At 43.2% G+C, this 19,051-nt stretch overlaps 1 protein-coding gene across 1 annotated transcript; it reads right to left on the bottom strand.

Annotated features, from left to right (window-relative positions):
* Positions 1 to 362: 362 nt before the first annotated feature.
* Positions 363 to 11,995, bottom strand: nfatc4 (nuclear factor of activated T cells 4). Its single transcript, XM_068569797.1, has 13 exons — positions 11,354 to 11,995; positions 7,232 to 7,377; positions 6,085 to 6,603; positions 5,807 to 5,982; positions 5,005 to 5,167; positions 4,752 to 4,852; positions 4,183 to 4,284; positions 3,886 to 4,073; positions 3,370 to 3,510; positions 2,870 to 2,925; positions 2,452 to 2,578; positions 1,128 to 1,829; positions 363 to 596 (listed from the first exon to the last, which is right to left on the bottom strand). Exons 1-13 carry the CDS (start codon positions 11,580 to 11,582, stop codon positions 526 to 528), a joined length of 2,721 nt encoding a protein of 906 aa, XP_068425898.1. The 5' UTR covers positions 11,583 to 11,995; the 3' UTR covers positions 363 to 525.
* Between the last annotated feature and the right edge of the window lie 7,056 nt (positions 11,996 to 19,051).

Here is a 19,051-nt window from a genome sequence, read left to right as displayed (position 1 = left end):
GAACTGAGCAGATAAATGTGTTATTACTGCAGGACGGATTGAGTTTCTGCTGGTGCAATCTTTATATAAAGACAGCGTAAGGAAAAATAAATGATTACAGCTCTTGAAAAACAACCAACTTATTTAAATAGTTTGGTGGGATTGTAGCGAATATGACATCTTCCATGATATCTTATTAAGCCATTTTGTTTTCCATAGTGTCTCAGCCTTTTTCCTTCAGTCCCTTTATTCCAGATTCACCCCGCATGAGCGTTCATTTGTTGGAGTTTTGCAAGAAAAACACACGAGACACAACAAACCTAAGCGCTTTCTTGTATAATTTATATTGAAAACATGTTAAAAACATTAGTTTCCCTTTATAAAACCACATCAAAGAGTTACCTGTGGTCATTTTCACAACAGTTTTCTGGTAATAGAACCGCTCATCCCAACATCGCATGTACCCGGAGCGATGGATCTTAAATACCAAAGTGCAGAATAGATTTTAAAAAATGATGCTGATGATATCAATGAGCTGTTTTGAGCTCAGTTTGGCTGGTTGTCCATCTGTGAGGCCGACTGGAAAGACTGGATGTCCTCCCCGATGTACTCCGTCACTGTGGAGGGAGAAGAGATAGAATCACTCCGTCCTTTCATGCACCTCATGCACCACCACCATGCTATCAGTGCAGCTTGTGCTGCTTATTTATGGAATCAAAGGTATTCAACATGTATGTGTAAAGCTTACATTTGGAAAGTGAGAAAACGATGCATCATCTGAATAACTTGTCACCTCCTCCACTAATCTCTTTGCTATGTTATTTGTCACCACAGCTGCTTCGTGCACGTATCAAATGAAAATATCTTGGAAAGATTGAAGGATACTGCGGATACTTTACTTTCATATATCTTCATTGCTGAGCAGTTCAAAGTGCGAGATAAGACTGGAAACATCTAAAAATGCCAGCCTGGTGTGAGTATGCCCAGATGCTATAAAATAATATCTGCCAATATATCTGTCTAATGTACATAGTAATGCTTATTTATAGTGTCTGCATGTCCTTAATAAGCTATGTACATGTAATGTTGCCTATTTATCCTCTCAGCATCTGCACCCGTTAAGATAAAGACAAACATGTGCAGCTCACCTTCTTCAAATGTAATGTGGTGCATAGAAGAGCTGGTAAACTCCAGGGGGCACTCCTGGATCTTGGCATCCCTGTCTCCCCCGTGTCCCATCCCGAGCACCCTTCCCTGGGGGTCCCAGCCCTCGTAGTGGGAGTAGGGTGCCGGGTACATGTCCTGATATGGGCTGAGGTTGGAGGGAGGCGAGGGACACGCATCCTGAGGATAAGCAGAGTACTGGGGGTAAGGGGAGGTGGGGATGGGAGGCAGAGGGGAGGTCGAGATGGGACTGCCGGCAGGAAACGGGCTGAGAGAGGAGGAGTGGGAGGGAGAGGGCGAGGAGGAAAGGTAGGGTGAGTCCAGCCACGGGGAAGGGGAGGGGGAGGGAGGCTGCGGGCCGCGCGGGTACAAGGGGGGAAGGAGCTCGGTGAAGCCCAGCTCCAGGTTCTCGAAGCTGGGGTGACGCTCGGTCAGGGCCGGCCTGAGCTCCTCCGCCGCGGCGTCGGGTTTGGAGCAGTACTCCTCGTGGTAGCTCATAGCGGGACAGGGAGGGGAGTAGGTGGAGGGGTAAGGGGGCAGGTGGAAGCCCAGGCCCTGGTCCTCAGCCATGGGGTCGCCTCTCACCGGGAAGCCCCCGTCCATCCGGGGTTGAACCCCCACGCTCCCTCGATCCAGAGGCAGCACTGAGGGCCGGGACAGCAGCGGGTCCTCCTCTTTGAACATGACTGTGAGGCAAGAACGGGTTCATTCATAAGTAACGGTTTTATATTTAATGTATTATTATTTATTAATATATGTTTAAATATATTCTTTAATAATATTTGTATGACTTTCTTATTTAATTATATTTGTATGAATACATTATTTAATTATATTTAATATATTGTGTATTAGTATTTTTATAAATATATTATTTAATTATATTTAATATAATATTTTTTAGGAGTTTAATCGGAAATCATTTTACATTTTGTATTATCTTTATTAACTATTTATTCTTATCATTTATAATAATGGACAGGTTAAATATACATTTTTGATGTTCTCTAAAAAAAACACCTCACCCACAGACCAGAGAAGTTATTAAAAAAATCTGGGACTTAACACAATCACCAATACAACTATTAGAATAATTAACAAAGTTTTGTATGGAAAATAAACAACTTTGCAGACATGTAAAAATGGAATAAAATCACATTGAAAAATATGTCTTCCCTTTCTTTTATAGTAAGATAAATACCCAATCAATCAAATTTTCCTTTTTTTCTCAATAGCACAATGTGCATATAAACACAAATACAAACACACACACGGACAGAGGAGGCTCCGGTGTGATGGGACACTCACTGGGGAGATACTTGAAGCAGTGGGTGCTGCTCCTCTTCCTCTTCCCGTTGGAGACGTAAAGACTAACCGGCATCGGCCGACTGACGGACAGGTCGCTGTAGGCGGGGACCCTCACGCACAGCAAACACTGAAAAGAAAGATTCAGGATTTACTTCATGGACCCACATTGCTGTAGTAACGGATCAGGCTTCTACATATATGCTGCATCCATACAACACATTAACACAAATGTAGAACAGCTGCAAAGACATGATGAAACAAATCCTCCTTATTATGTGATGTGCCAAAGAGGTGTGGAAACTGCTGTTTTTACTGCTCAATAAAATTAAAGCTCCGAGATGAAAAGTTCATGTTGTTGCAGAGACTTGTTCAGAATTAGTTGCAGTTTTTGGGACTGATATCACACATGAAAGATTACCTCATTGCTGTTGTCACGGTCAACATGAGCCTCCTCCTCCCACTGCAGTTTACCGTCTAATCGATGAGAACAGAAGGTAGCGTTAAGTGTAACACAGAAACGCACACAAACAGACACACACAGGTCGGTTTCAGGAGTATAATTTGCTCTGACTGGGTCGCAGTAACATTAAAGCTTGAGTGAAGCAGGTTGGTTAAGCTCATAAAGTTTAAAGTATAAACTACTAAGATCTTAACTTCAACTCGCCAGGCATGAGATTTATTAAAGGAGATGTTTTTTTTAAAACAAAGACAAAGATATAAGAACTTAACTGTTACTCTTTGTGTTTTTTTTTCACTGAATATATATCTGCTGTCACTAAACAAGAAAAAAAATAACTTTATAATGTTGTCCTCATATCAATTCTATAGTTTTCACTGGCTTCAATCAACTTCAAGAGGTTAGAGGCAGAAGATCTGAAACGGGAGAGAGGACTGTGTGTCTCCTCCGGGGACCTTTACCTGTCCCTCGCTCAATGAAAAGCACCCTGGAGATCGGCAGGAAGTTGGAGCCGCTCAGCAGAAGCTCCTCTCCTCCCTCCACGGAGCAGGAGGTGAGGCTGACGGACTCGATGACGGGCAGCTCCTGAGCCGAACGTTGGGCTGAGGCATGGAGAGTCAGGTTAGACTAATCCGCTCAATGTGCTCCTAGTTTAAAGCTACTGCAAGCAACTTTCATTCTGTGTGGACTCTGGCGGCCCCTGTGGACAAAAGCGGTAGTGTCTCCAAGCGGCAGATTTCCTTTAGAAAAGTCTTTTACGCAAGCATTAAAAATAAGGTTTCACACACATGTTGGCCAATGGATTTCCATGACTTCAAACCAAATTTCCATGACAAAACATTTTGTGAAATATGGTATACATACTAAGAAATGCATGCCATAAATCTTACATATAGAGGCTTTATAAACTTCTTTTGGTAAGCATGCAGTAAAGGTGTATTCTCTTTGCAGTTCAGTGCATTTGACCAGGTACTCACAGCATTCGATGGCCAGGGAGGCAGCTTGTAGAGCCAGGACTCGACCAGGCTGCGCTGCAGGGGGCGCTAGAGGGAGGTGGGTCCGAAACACCAGCCGGACACGCGTGTTCTTTCTCCCGACGTCTGTTTCTCCTTTCCTCAGCTCAATGTCCGAGTTCCTCAGCTTCAGAATGCCAGCACAGTCGATGCTGCGACGCGATTTGTTACAAAAAGTCACTCTTCAGCATTGTTCGATTCATTAAAACTATCCAAATGAACTTGTCTGCTTCTTGGGTATAAACTGTCTTTTGTACTCACAGCGCAGTCATGTTGTTCTCAGGGTTGAGGGGGATGTCGAGCAGTTTGGTCCCCGCCTGGACGCTCTCATGACTGGCAGTGCCCACCATCTTCCCTGTCACCCTGAGAAGGAGGTGAACAGATTCATTTCAAGGCCTTCCTGTGACCCGGCACACACCGGCTCAAATTGATTTCGCAAGAAAAATGTCCGACATTTCCTGGCCACGTTAAGGTTTTCCGCTCAGGATTTTGGACTTTTGGTCAAACAAAACTATTACTGTGACATTAGCATTACTATCTAGCTATACATATATAGATATATTACATACGACACACTTCTGTGTTTACGCGTAGAGCCATTCATGATCTTCTACGACAATCTGATGTTCTCATCCAGCTCGTTACATTGAGAACAACCGCTCCAAACAAATTCCTGGACCAACACGAGAAGCAGCTGGTGGTAAGTTACGCAATTTTTAAAAGCCCCAGTGGTCAGATGATAAATAAACAGAAGGCCGTGTGCTTTGAATATCAATGAAGGCTTGGTAATAAGTTTGATTTAAAAAGAAAGAAGACATAGAGTTCAGTACCTGTGTATCTGATAGAAAGGATGCGGCCGGATTGATCGGTCGTCAGCTGTTCCAACGAACACTTGAAGGGAGAGCGGCTTCCTCTCAGTGTATCCACACAGCTGTACGGAGACACACGGCGAGAGGAGCGACATCAAACTGTGACGCGGCCAACAGCAGTGAGACACAACGTGCGGACCAAGACTTTGTCCCAGTATCGCGAAAAAACACACAACGTTCAAACTGAAGTTGGACAGCTGGTTCGGGGTCTCACCTTGACGATCGGGTGTCCGTTGGGCGTGGCCTTGACGGCTCCTCTGCTGCCCTCGGTCTCGTAGTGGGCTCTGTGGTGCGGACGGGGCTGCACCTCAATGCGCAGCTCGTACTGGTCGAACTGGGACGGCAGCGGCCAGTCGAGCGGCGGCAGGGCGTTCGACCTGCAGCCGGATCGGACGGACAGTGACGCTGAGCGGGGAGCGGACTGGCGGATGACTCGTTCATGAGATTTTCATACATTTTACAACAGACAGACATGTCTAAAATGGATCAAAAAGTAAGACTTTGTGGATTAAGTTTAATTAAATAGATACACTTGATTACCTTAAGTTTATTGTAATTCTGTGTTCAGCAAAACAAGCTTTTTATTGAACAGAATAACTCTTCTATCTGTGCATATGGCAATAAAAATATGTTGAATCTTAACAAAAGTATTCAAATGTATAAGCTAATCCCTTAGCATACTTTAAAGACATATAGTAGTTTCATCTTCCACAGGGAGATTTTTTTATGAAAGAATAAGCTGATAAGAGTCACAGTAATACATGCACGCATATCACCTGTTGCACTGTGAGCTGATGTTGTTAAACTTTAATAACATTATTAAAGCCATACAGCGAAGTTGGCTTTGCAAAATGTATTTGCACATCTTTGAAAAATTGTGTGATTTTTTTTTCCCCAATACAATGTTTTTCTTTTTCTCTTTGCATGCCATTTATTTCATTTATTTGTGTAAACTATTAACATATCATGCATATTAATCTTGAATATTCTCATATATGCAGGTTGTGTATCTTTGCCTGAACAGGGGGCTGTGGGCGCTGGCTCGAGTCCGGCCCCAGGCGAGAGCAGGAGGCACAGAGAGGTAGTCCATGCCCAGCGATGGAGGCTCTCTCCTGGTCTGCTGGGTCTCCGGCAGCGGGCAGAGGGAGCTGTGGCCTGGAGCCGGATCCTGATCCACCTCCCTGGATGACAACTGGAAAACACTGCCAGGTTAGCGTAACTATTTCCTATTTTAATCACCCCCTACGTTGAGACTTCTGCTTTTGAGAGACATGAAACAAACCAACGTCTTCACCTGTTCCAATGACGTCTTCCTGGTTTTCTGCGGGATGCTGAGCTCGCAGCTGCCGGGCGGGGCTTGCGACTGAGGGGCGGAGTCTCTACCCTCGAGGTTACAGCCCTGCAGTTCTTCTGAGTAACTGCCCCTCCGTGAAGTACACGGGGAGGCCAGCGGGGAGTTCCTACGTTTTTTACCTCCGGGGGAGGTGGGCCTCGAGGACGGCGAGAGCCCGAAATTGATGGTGGCCTCGTTCAGGTCGTCCTCCTCCACCAGCAGCGAGTCGCAGCTGGAGGCGGGACTGAGCCAGCCGCGGGAGGAAGGGCTGGAGCCGGGGCTGGGGCTGGGGCTGAGGGAGCCGGGGCATCTGTCGCGGTAGGTGAAGGGGTCCAGCAGGGGGAGGTAGAGGCGCTCTCGGTCCCACCCGCCCCCGCCACCCATCTCCCAGTAACTGGAAATGGTCGGCGCCAGGTCGTCTTCAGGGGAGATGGTGGTTATCTGGATGCTCGGACACTCGACCACACGGGACTCTGAAACCTGGAGGGAGAGATACCTTTCATTTCCTCAGTTGTGACACTCTGATAATAAAGGAAAATTACACATATTTAATAATCAGGTCATCAAAAAATGTAATTATATGCATTGGCTTGTATTATTAAACTTTTAGAGCTGTGACTGTTGATTGGACAAAACAAGCAGAGTGAAGATGTCACATTGGCCTCTTGTTTTCCCCAACATGAAATAAAGGATGAACAGAATTAAAAAAATATTGATTAACTATGATAAACATTAGTTAAAGAGCGAATTAGTTGCTAAGCTATTATCAGTTTGGACTAACGAGTGTTTGTATCGGCTTTCCGGACGGTAAGAAATCCACCTGAAAACCTTTTTTGTGCAAATAGACCTCACATCAAAGCTTTTGCATCACATCACGGCTCTCCCAGCTTCACAAGCAACTTTCTCAAAGTCTTACTTTACCTTCAAAAAGACACGTTTATCTAAAATAAGCTAATCATAATGATGCGTGCTGATCATTACATCATTGCTCAGCAGCTGCAATAACATCAAATCAGTGGCCAAATTTGCCATTGTGTGAAGAAAGTCAACATAACTAAGGTTAAGGTTGCTGAATGTTCCATAAACGACAGCTCTCAGGTCGTCTCACCTGTACAGAGCGCGCCGGCAGGCTCTCGTAGGTCCCGCTGAACTCTCTGGCGGCGGCCCTCCGTGGAGGCGGGGAATGCATCCCGGCCCGCTGATTGGCCGACGGCGGCGGGCTGGGGATGCTGATTGAGTGGTGGTTATCTGTAACTGATGGGAAAACTAATCAGACTGAGTGTGTAAGTAAAAAAAAAAAAACCTTGACAAACACGGGCACCAAAATGCTGTTTAGAAAATGAAGTGGCGAACATCACAAGTTCAGAGCACAGCTTGAAAACACTTCAGAGCGCTCACAGCGTGCTCTCGTTGGCAACTGTGGAGAAAGAAAAAAAAAAGTTGGTCTTACTCGCGAAAACAATTCTGATTAGGAAATGGTGCCAATGAAGAGTTTACCGTGAGTTCATTTTAATAATACACGCCTTTACTTCCACATGGAAACAATTTAATGGCTGCTGTCTAGTAAAAAAAACTACTTTTTTTCTCTTTTTGTTTAAATACACTTCTTTTGTCATCATATCTTGCGGGTTTTGGGGTCCTGTGACCTCCCATTAATCTTTTTTTCACAACCGCAAAATGACAGTTTGCTCTTGAAACGTGCCGTTCTCTTACATCTCTTATGAGCAAGGCTCGTTAGATGTCATTAAAAATGCTGTGAACCCAATTTGTGGTAAGAAGAGATTCAATTTTAGTTTTATTTTTAACATTCCCACATCATTCATAATACATCCACTCTGCTTGATTTACTGAGCGGTGCCATATGGAAAAAAAAAACACATGCAACTGGACCTTTTGCTCTAGAAGTGCACACTCAATGTCTTTGTAACACGTGCGGTATCTCCATCACTTTTAAATAAAAGAAAGGAGTCGTTTGACTTTTGGTGGAGTGTAATTGTTAATTTTCTTGCTGAGAGCTAAATGAAAAGATTAATACCACTCTCTTATCTTAGCATAAAGAAAACAGCAACCACGGCTCTATTGAAAAGTTAACTCTAAAGCTCACTGATTAACACAATATTACTTGTTTGTTTAATCTGTACTAGAAAACAAAGCGTGAAAATAACACGTTGTAGTTTTAGAGGTAGCCACGCTGGCTATTTCACTTGTTTTTAGCTTTTATGCTAAGGTAAGCTAACCATCTGATGGTGGTAGTTTCATACTTAGACATGAGAGCGTATCAGTCTGAACATCTAACTCTCAGCAAGGAAGCGAATAAAAAGTTCCCAAAATGTTCCTTTAAATACTTTTACTTTTGTTTATATATGCTTGTTCTTTCCTTGTATTGTTATATCACCTTTATTTAACAATAATGCAGCACAGAAAATGGAAAATTTTCAGAAATTTTTAAGAAATGCCGATATATTGCACATCACATGAATGAAAAAATATCTGCATGACATATTAGAATCTGGTTTTCTATCACTCTCACACAGATATGGAAACATTTTACTATACACCTTTATGAACTCGACTTTGAGTGTATTTCAATACATGCGTTCCATGTATTACACACATTAAAGACCAAAGTGGGAATTGTAAACAAACATTTGGCTCACTGATTTAAATCGTACACCGCTAACAACGAACCCGCTAACTCTTCTGCTAATTTTGACTGATGATTCAGGGCTTTTTCTCCATCTCCATCACTTTTTAAATGTGAAAGGGAACTTTTGGGAAATTTTGCCAAACAATCATCCGAACGAGGATCAGATCCCCGGAGACCGCGGTCCTTCACCACAACATTTCCCCCAACGCGGTGCGGTCGGCCTCCGAAGCCGGAGCCAAACGGTAGTTACTCCGTAATGAGCGAGGCTCCGATTGGTCATTGTTGCGCTGCAGTGGCGACGGGGGCCCTCCAGGCAAATTTTGGGCAACGCTGACACACAACAGCAACTGCCAACGAATTAAGACTCGGGGTGAAAAATCTCTTCAAATGTTTCCTGGCAAACAGAAATATTTCCAAGTGGTTAAAGATGCAGTGCTGAGGCAACTTCTCTCTTTTCACATGAAACAATGATTTAGATGTTTGTGTGCAGACCGAGCAGAGAAGTTTATGAGCCACGAAAATGTACCTAACACTTATTGAACACAATAAAGTAAAACCATTTTTTTCGTGTCCTGAGGTGAACCTTTGACAAAAAGAACCCCACGCGGGGTAAAGGGATGATTATCAGGACAAAGAAGCAAAGCATATACTGTGTATCTAGTAGTTTTTACACTTTACTTGCTTTTTTTCCTTGTAAAATGGATCATTTTGCCTCTTCGTGGATCGTGTGTCCAGTAAACAATTAATTTGTGTTCGTCACCAGCAGAAGAGTTTCTCACTGCCAAATGTACTTTACAGTTATCAATCAGTTTCTGTCTTTTCATCTTTAAAGGTGCATCCGGCAGGATTTGGGCGCCATCTAGTGTTGTGTTTGCAGATTGCAACCAACTAAAACTTCTCCTGTGTGCCAAGCACATAGGAGAATTTAAAAGAAATAAAAAACACTAGTCTGGAACCAGTGTTTGGTTTGTCCATTCTGGGCTACTGTAGGAACACGGCATCCATTTCTGTGTAGAGACCAACTCTGTATGTAGATATAAACCAGTATTGTAAGCAGGGATGGATTAACGAACGGGCCTACCAGGCCCAGGGGCCCCTAAACCAGAGCCTCTGCGTGACGTCACTGTTATTAACGTTGTATTGATATGATGATATGACACGCTAACAGTTTTGTGAGTTATATATAACAGTTCTTGTTTTACACTGAATAAAACCTCCGCAGTGTAATATTCCATTCATTTCTAATAGATTCCCCTAAATTCTACATACTGTTACTTCAAGTCTGAGATGTTTAATAAAAAGTACACTGGAAATAATCTACAGTGTAATACTTCATGCTGTGACCTGAAGAGAACCGCTCATGAGAAGTCTTCACAACCTGAGGGTCATAAATTAAAACTGAAGGGTCGTGAGCTGATGGTAAGAAAGCAGAAAAAGTCACATTTCTGCTTTCAGCTTCCTCTCTAGTCATTGCTTTTTTTCTTGTAAAATATTAAAATAAGGTTATGAAGGCCTTGGATAGTCCTCAGTTAGACTTGTCCATATTAAATACATTTTTTTTTGTGCAGTACAGATCTTAAATTTGGGTGAAATGTAGAGCACATGTTCAGGATTGCTACTCTTTATCCACAGACATTTTGATTTGTGGTTCCAGAAAAGAAAAAGTAGGATCGGTAAAGCGACACATTCAAGTGTATCCATGTTTGGAGGAACTTGTGACTTTTAGTTAACATGTCGAACAGTGAATACATGGCTTTGTTGTATTCACTGCTAGTTTGCGTCAACAGATATGGAGATCTGAGGACATGCATCCTAACGCCAGCGGTGTCGGAGACGCTCTCCTCGTGTCAGGAGAGCTGATGTAACTCTCCTGCGATGCTCTGAAAAGGTAAAACATCTCACCTAGAGTGAATAATTGCTCTCTTGTTTCTCCTGCAGTTCACTTGCATGCCTTGGGTGTGGTAATACAACTGGATGCCAGTGTGGGTGGGAAACAAATAAGAGTGGACCTGAGGATACGAGGCACGCGCGCACGCGCATGTGTGTGTTTGTGAGTAGAAAAATGGGGGAGATGGAAGTTGAGTGAAAGAGGGAGGTGTGTATGTGGTGCCTGTTCAGTACACAGAGGTTGAGGTTCCTTCACAGATGGCAGCTGTTAACTCTACTCACACGCACAGCTGATTAGAAACACATTGAGTCTGGGGCTGCATGCACGCATGCACAAACACACACACACACACACACACACACACACACACACGCAAATGCACACACAAACAGGAGTACAGTCGGACGAGCACACAAGACACAAAAGAAACACACAACAACAATATACTCCTGCACACATGCTTACAGAGAGAGACACGCACACTGAGCCCAGTCAGGCATGCAGATGAAGGCCCTCATTACAGCACATGCACACATACACACACAGACACATACACAATGCATGGGAACACGCAAGTTCGTTCCCATGCATTGGAAGCCACACTGCTCAGGCCGCTCAGACCTCCTCTATCGACGGTGTCCCCTTTTTAAAAAACACTTTTCAACACATTCAATCATCCCAGAAATGGCTCTAACCCAGGCTGGTGCTGCTGGAGGACTCCAGGTGCAGCAGCGCGCACTCACTCTCCTCCCCGGGAACGGAGCACTCCGGCTCGGCTATGCGCACCGGGGATGGCCCCTGGCCCTGGCCCTGGCTCTGGCTCTGGCTCTGGCTCTGGCTCCGGCGCGGCAGCGGGTCCTCCTCAAACACCAACTTGAACTCGAACTCCCCCTCCTCCCAGCCCGAGCCCGGCGCGGCCCCCATCGCCCTCCAGGCAGCGAGGAACAGGACACCGACAGAGAAGGTCTCCCTGCGCCGGATTCAGCGACGGAAACGTCCTTGAGGCGCCTCGGGAAGAAAAAAAGAAAGTTTCCCGGAGATATTCCCCCCAAACTTTTGGTTATCTCTCTCCTAATTGCGTGCCATTGCGCAAAATATCCATCCTCTCGAAAAGGTTTTGACGTAACTTCAGCAACTTTTCCAAGCTGGTTTCCACACGATGAGGACCGCGTCTTGTTCGAGTATTAGCCACTACTTCTTCTTCTTTTCAGCCTGGATGCCTTGCGGTCCAAATCAGATCTTTGCTTTGGATATCCTCACAATCTTTTCCGGAACACATCTCCCGCATAAACCCGGGTCTTTCATTCTCGCTCCATCGCCATCCCCGTGGCTGCTTATTCTTCTTCTTCCTCCGTTCGAGACGGAGAGAGAGAGAGAGAGGGAAGAAGAAAAAAAGTTTATCAAATATTTTTGTCGTCCTTTACCCTTAATTGCCTTTGGGTGGGTTTCCCAGCTCCAGTTGGTCCGTTACTCATTCCCCATAGGACCTCGTGCCTGTCAGTCATGAATCCCCCCTGCCCAACCTCCAGCCTCCCTCCTCTCTCCCCCCCTCCTCACTCACTGGAGGTTTCTCACTTCACTTTTACTCCACACACACACACACACACACACACACACACACACACACACACACACACTTCAAAACATATTTTAAACCTGCAAAAACTTACAACTTGCATCTTATTCAGCGTCACAAATCATTTCACTTTTTTTTTTCTTTCTCCCCCTCTCCCTCGCTACAATGAAGTTTTAATCTCCACGCCATCCTTCCAACATCGATAGTTGTTTCACACATTTGACCCCAAAAACAATATGATTATTATTCCAATCATGAGCCGGACTCATGGCAGCTCGCTAACCTGCTATTGTGGGCCGGCTGCACGGCCACCAGGGCTGTGATGTTAACTGTCAGTTAGTGAACATAAGAGGGCCTATTTCCTGTGGCGATGAACACGACAGCCCCCCTTTCTTTGGCCGTCACTCTTCCCTCTCCTCCCCCTTTCCTCTTCTTTTTTTTTTGTTGTTGCTTTTTACCCCACTCCTCCTTCCTCTCTTCTCCCCACCAACTCCTCCTTTTGACCCCCCTCCTACTCCTTTCCCTCTACACCAAAGATCTGTTTCTCATTATCCTCTGTAGTCTGCTCTCTGTCTGAGTCAGGAGACGAAAAACTTAAATAAACACTCTCTCTCTGTCTCTCTCCGCCGGAGTTCAGCTCTTTATTCCTCCTCCTCCTCTTCTTCCTCCCCTCCTCCCTGTCCTCCTTTCTCCTCCTCCTCCTCATCGGATTTCTCACAATCATTATGTATGTTCTCCTGGTGTGTAACTGGGGGCTTGCTTTAGCTCTCCCTGTCATCCTCTTGGGGTTGTGTGGGCAGGCCTTTGGATCCTGATCTCATGATGTTGCAGACTGTTTGGAGAAGAGGGAAAAGTGCTACGAGCGGGGTTGATGCAATCATTTTTATTTGGGCCAAAAGCAGAATGGGATAACTCATGCCCCCACCATATCTCTATGGGGCACTATTGTACACGATAACAGCATTCGGAAGTGAACAATGCCAAAACAACAGAAGTAGAAATGAATCCAAAGGGAGTTCATAATGTTTTTGAACGCAGCTTTAAAAATGTGCCAATAGTTATGATTGTCTACAGTATGTCACAGTTAGCATTAGACGACCTTAAATCCCCACCAGAAGGAAAAGTCAAGGTCTGAAAAGTGAAGCCAACGCTGAAGAGACTTAAACTTGCACTCTTGCTTGCAGTAGCTCTTTCTTTTCCACCAGGAGGCGACTCCTGTGGTTGCTAAAAAAAAGAAGTTGAAGGTTGTTTGAAAATGAGAAAATGACTCTACTTCTCTCTTGATTTATTCCCTCAGTAAACATTGTAAACATGAGTTTATGGTCTCCATCTCTAGTTTCAAGCCGTCTTCAATACAGCGTGATGTTCCTTTAGTAAAGGATGCTTCTTTTATACAATATATGATCCAAAGCAGCAATGTGTTGTACAGATATAACGTATAATAACTATGAGAATAAGTATGTCATTAAACTTTAAAACATCCTCTTGAGATTTTCAATACACACATTTTTAACATTGATATGAGTAGGTGACAAATACATCTTTATTATGGCGACAATCATTTTATCGTTTTCAGCGATCACAAAGTAAAAGAAGCCCAAAAAGAAAGAAAGAAAAAAGGAAAACTAAAACATATTTACAAGGAAGTTATACAGAAAGCTATATGTACATGCATGCATGTCAAAATGTGATAACATTGTGCAATATTAGTGTAACGTGAGCTATTTTAAGGTTTAGCTGCCTTTGAACTGATCCAAATCTCCATTAACTCCACTATAGACTTCACATCTTGAATTAAAGGTACAATGTGTGAGATCTGAACCACATGGTCCAAAGGAGGGCAGTATTTCATCTCTACTACGTTCATACAATCCAAAGTTACACACACAAAAAAGCCAACTACTATCTAACAGCTGAGCAGGAACACAAAAGAATTCAACCAAAGGGCTGAAACTGTGAGAGCGAGCCGAAGTAACACTGCCATCATGTAACCTTCACAGGAGTTGTACAGTGTTGTTGATACTTGGTTCATTGGATTTAATCTAAAGTGGCAGAAACGAGAAAATCAACACACAAACACGTCTCGGAGAGGAGACCACCCTGCCAGGAGGGGAGCGGTCGGCACTCGCCACCTCCGGGACGTCGGACCTCCAGTCTGCGGCTGCAGCGACTTGAATTCGGAGAGCTCAACCCACAGCAAAGTATCCCCACGCAACGGTTTTGTATGATACCGCGGTAAAAGTTACTTTTTGTGTGCGTTTTCTCATGAAAGCCAACGACACGTGTCGATTTCCACTCAGTCTTTAACGGGAAAAGACTCAGTTGTGTTTAGCCAACAACCCTGCTTAGTTATGTTCAGGAAAAGATCGTGAAACACTTTGGAAAATATCGTCGTGTGGGTTGAAATAACTCTGGAAGTGTCGTTACTGAAGTAGGCGACAACCAATCACATCAACGTGGACTTCTCGTTTCAGCGGCCTCATAAATCACAGCTTGTTGGACCCTTCAGCCTGCCGTGTGTGCGCTTTTTCTGCAGAATGTATACTTCCAAGTTCATGATTAGGCGGATAACATATAAAGTATTTTTGTTGTTGTAGGGATGGCTGTGAATTACGGCCCTTTATTCTTTGTTGGTGCCTGACCACAGCGACGGGAGTCCCTGCAGGCCGCAGGTGCTCGGATTAGCGGTGGCTAAATTTGAGCTAAAGGCTAACTGGGATTCCTGCCTCACGTTGGCGGGGAAGCGAGTCGAGTTAGCAGGAGTTGTGTTGTTTGGAAGTATTCAAACAGTCCGATGGATGCAGCTCTTCTTCTTCAGAGGACAAGGTTCAAGTAATATTACAAGACAGGACGGTCAGGGGCTAGCGGAGGAGCGTGATACGTTCACTTGAGATGTCCGTAAACAAATTGCATTGACATCTTTTAATGTCGACGGTTTTAAACTCAAACCTTCTGGTGAGATCTTACACATTGCACCTTTAATTAAGCGACACGGTTTGCCAAAATCAGCTAAAGTGAAGTTTTTATAGCTGATCGAGCAGCGAGACTTCCATCCAATGAATACCAAGCCAACTTCTTAATAAAGTTCTGTGTGTTTTGCACATGCTCAGTCGTTCAGGCGCTATATAAATGGAAAGTTTTCGAGGGTGGGGGGCGGCAGGGCGGGAGACTGTGGAGTTGAATGTCTAGTAAATTGTTTAAAGGAACGCTGCAATGAGATGGATGAGTGCAGCACACAGGAGGAACTGCTGAGTGTCAACTTTATGGGGGGAAAGGAGAAAACGGAGGAAGCGATTCTGAGGACGTGTCGCCACCGTGTGGTGGAAGACACAAACGGTTCTTCTGTAACTTTCCTCAACTTTGCTTTCGGAGCCGGAGGATACGAATTGTTGGGATCGCTGAAGTGTGTTTTGCAACTTGCGCTCTGACACATTGAGCGTCCGATTCTGAGTCAAAGAGAAACTGGAGCTGATTTATCGACCGAATGACTCAATGGATTCACCCCACCCACACGGACATTCTGTTGTATTTTATACAAGCTGATGCAGGAACACACTGATTTGAAACATGATTACTTCTTTTTTTCTTTCAGCACATGCATTGTTATTGTTACATATATTTTTTTAAACAAACAACATGCATTCCCTATAAAGAGTAATACCTTTAAAGGTGTGTGATTGAAAAAAATACAACAGTGAAATCAAAACTTAAGAAACACATAACAACAATATACTCATGCTCACAGAGAGACAAACACACACAATGTGAGGACTTAACGTATAAATAAATACATTGACACTAAGCTCAGATGTATTTCAAAAAACAGAAAGTGTGTAAAATATTTGATGGGATATTTGATAAACTAATACAATGTATTTGTTTATAAAATCATCGTTGAATCGCTCAATCCAAACTGGGTAATTATACATTAATATTCTTATTACAAACTATATTTGTCAAAACAAAATGGTTCTCTATAATTATAATTACACGAGACAGCGTTGTTTATTTTATTTTATTGCCTATTTCAGACTGCTTATAACAACAATCGTCCTGTTTCTTTATTTTTAACAGACCGTAAACTACAAAGCTCATCATATGGGAGTCTTTTCCCAATATTATTATTAAAGAAACACTTGCAGTGCTTTAAAAAATATCCTCTTGCTGTACACATGCATGCTTGTTGCATGAGAAGACCGAGCCCCACTCACTCCTACCAATTATTTATTTTGCAGAACATACACAATAAAAAAAAGCTTCCTTCTTTTGGATGATTACATTTCCATGCTAACATGCAGTCAAACGTGGTAAAATAATACCTGATACATCAGCTCAAAGCACCACTGTGTCTAAGTTACATCTGAGGATTAATCAATTTATATTTAGTGAGTAATTAGGAAACTTTAAGGGGAGACAGGTGAATATAGTCACATTTTACATTTTACTAGTACACATCACCACAAAACTTCCCTATAGTCTCTCATTTAAATATTTAAATGAATCATTTAAAAACAAGAGTTCTCCTTCAATCCTTTTCTTGTATAAGATTTAAGTCAGGATTTCAAAGTGATGAAGGTTTTGGAGTAGAGACGTAGTTGATTTTCTTCAACGTCTCTTTCTCAACTTTCCAGTGAAAGTTAACGATCGGTCAAAGTCAGCATCTCTTTTCCTCCGCTGACATGTCTGAGTGCTGAAACTGCATTTCTGTGAGCCATGACGTCACCGAACAAGGGTGTGCATGTTCAGAAAACCTCTTCTGGGGAGGAGGAAGACTTTGGACTTTTTCTCATTTCCATCATTCCTGTCGTTCTCAGAAACCTGTGTGAACTAGTTGTGAATTCATACCTGTGTAAGTGTGTCTCTCTGTGTGTGTGTGTGTGTGTGCGTGTGTGCGTGTGCGCGTGTGTGTGTGTGTGTGTGTGTGTGTGTGTGTGTGTGCTACCTGTATGCATGTTTGCGCTTGTGTGCCGCCCCAGCATCCCATAAAACAGTGATCTTGTGCAAGAGTTTAAATTTCCTGAAAGCCTCCTTTACTGCAGATTTCGCAACACCTGAGTCACGGAGAGTGAAAAGTGCCTCAAGACACACAAAAATGCATTTTTGACACAAGACATTGGGACATGCTACCAAGGACAAGGCAAGTTTGTTGATTTGAGAAAAAAAAGAGGCCTGAATGCATACAACGTTAACGCACTGATACATTCCACATGATCATAATCATATATGGAGATGATACAGCACGGGAGATTAAGGGAGGGAGAGTGAGAGTTTTAAGGAAGGACACACCTCTCTCTCTCTCTCCCGCTCTCTCTCCACAACATGTCGCAGCCTGTGGGGCCGGATGTGATTCAGTTTATTATGGACCGAGCTCACAGAGACCCTCACAAGAGGGAAACGCTGTCGGACAGATCGGAGCGCAGCAGTGGGATAACATAATCTGACATTTATCTCAAGGAGACATCACATCCTGGGAAGGTCAGTCACTCTTGAAAGTTCACTAGAAAATATTTGATTTTAAGGGAATTTTAAATGGCATTTTCCATCATTCTCTCTCTGTGAGATTTTTTTTCCATCACCTGCCTCTTATTTTTTACTGTTGCTGACTTGATTATTTACACTTTTTTAAGATTTATTACAAACCTATAAATCATTGTTTTAAAACCTTGGACAGCCAGATAAGACATCGCTGTCGTCAAAACACATCTGACTGGTGGAGCTGTGTGTCTTTTTGCAGCTCATTTGTGTCTCTTTTAGTTTTTTGTGTCTATTTGTAGTTGTTTTGTGTCTTTTTGTAGTTGTTTTGTGACTCTTTGTAGCTGTTCTGCATCTCTTTGTACTTGTGTTATGTCCATTTGCAGTTATTTTGTGTCTATTTTTTGTCTTTCAAAAGTTTCTTAGATTTAATGTTTACCCAAATAGTTGCTTGAATTTTATTTTTAAAACCTTTTTTTTCCTATTTGGTGGATTCTCTTGCAGACATTAATCAGTTTGTCATTTTAAAGGTAATTCCGTCAGTTTTATTAGTTTCTCCATCACAGTACATGTATGTCATATGTCTGCTACAACATTAGATTATAAGTTATTATAAGTTTGTGTGTTGTTTTTTTTTCAAACTTAAAGCAGTTTTCTGAAGAAAAAAAAGGTTTTATTTCCGAGAAACAATATTTTTTTTACCTGAATGCATGTATTTCCCAGACTCGGCCTTCTGTTGCATTTTACTAGAGATGCGAGTGTTTACTCATCCCTGCTTTTTCTGGCCATCAAGGGAAATAAAGTTTGTTTTCGTGGGACCAGAGCAAGGACATTAGGACCTAATCAGGAAATAGGGGCTTGATGATGTCTTGTTCTAACAGAGGGAAATGTGATTTTGTGAAGATCTTATCACTCCTTTCTGTATAGATTGCGTATGCTAATAGTCAGGGATGGTCGGAGACACGTCATCAGTGTTTTCCCTGAAAGGTCAAGCCTCTGTGACCTCTGCACTGCAGATTACTAGTTTCCATGTGACAGGACAGTGAGAAAAGAAGATACAAGACCAGTAAACAAATATCAGAGTGTGCGAAAGAGTGTTTCGAAATACTGCTCTTCTAACGATGACGCAGTGCTGCTAATATCCTGCGTGTTTTAGCACGCTGCCTCTGAGTTTGATCTACGCTGTTGGCCACAGGACCTAATATTTTATAGTCTGCGTCACGGTGGCAGCCATACTCTAGTTCTGGAAACAGCTCGTGTGCCTTTGGTGAACAGCATTTTGAAATGTTTATCTTCGGTAGTGGCGGAGTATTTCCTCCAGACCATCACCATCGTCATCTTCGTT

This window comes from Clinocottus analis, unplaced genomic scaffold (assembly GCF_023055335.1).
Source record: "Clinocottus analis isolate CAN_PGR_092001 unplaced genomic scaffold, fCliAna1.0.p SCAF_11, whole genome shotgun sequence".
NCBI classification, from domain to species: domain Eukaryota; kingdom Metazoa; phylum Chordata; class Actinopteri; order Perciformes; family Cottidae; genus Clinocottus; species Clinocottus analis.
The sequence above is the reverse complement of the archived record's forward strand: the minus strand, read 5'-3'. Positions and strand labels throughout refer to the sequence as shown.

Excerpts from the sequence above, each read along its gene's own strand:
- nfatc4 (XM_068569797.1), bottom strand. The coding sequence starts at position 11,582 with ATGGGGGCCGCGCCGGGCTCGGGCTGGGAGGAGGGGGAGTTCGAGTTC. Across the intron at positions 4,074-4,182 it reads GAGAACAACATGACTGCGCT|CATCGACTGTGCTGGCATTC; the intron begins GTGAGTACAAAA and ends ATCGCGTCGCAG. Across the intron at positions 1,830-2,451 it reads CTGCTTCAAGTATCTCCCCA|TCATGTTCAAAGAGGAGGAC; the intron begins GTGAGTGTCCCA and ends CTTGCCTCACAG.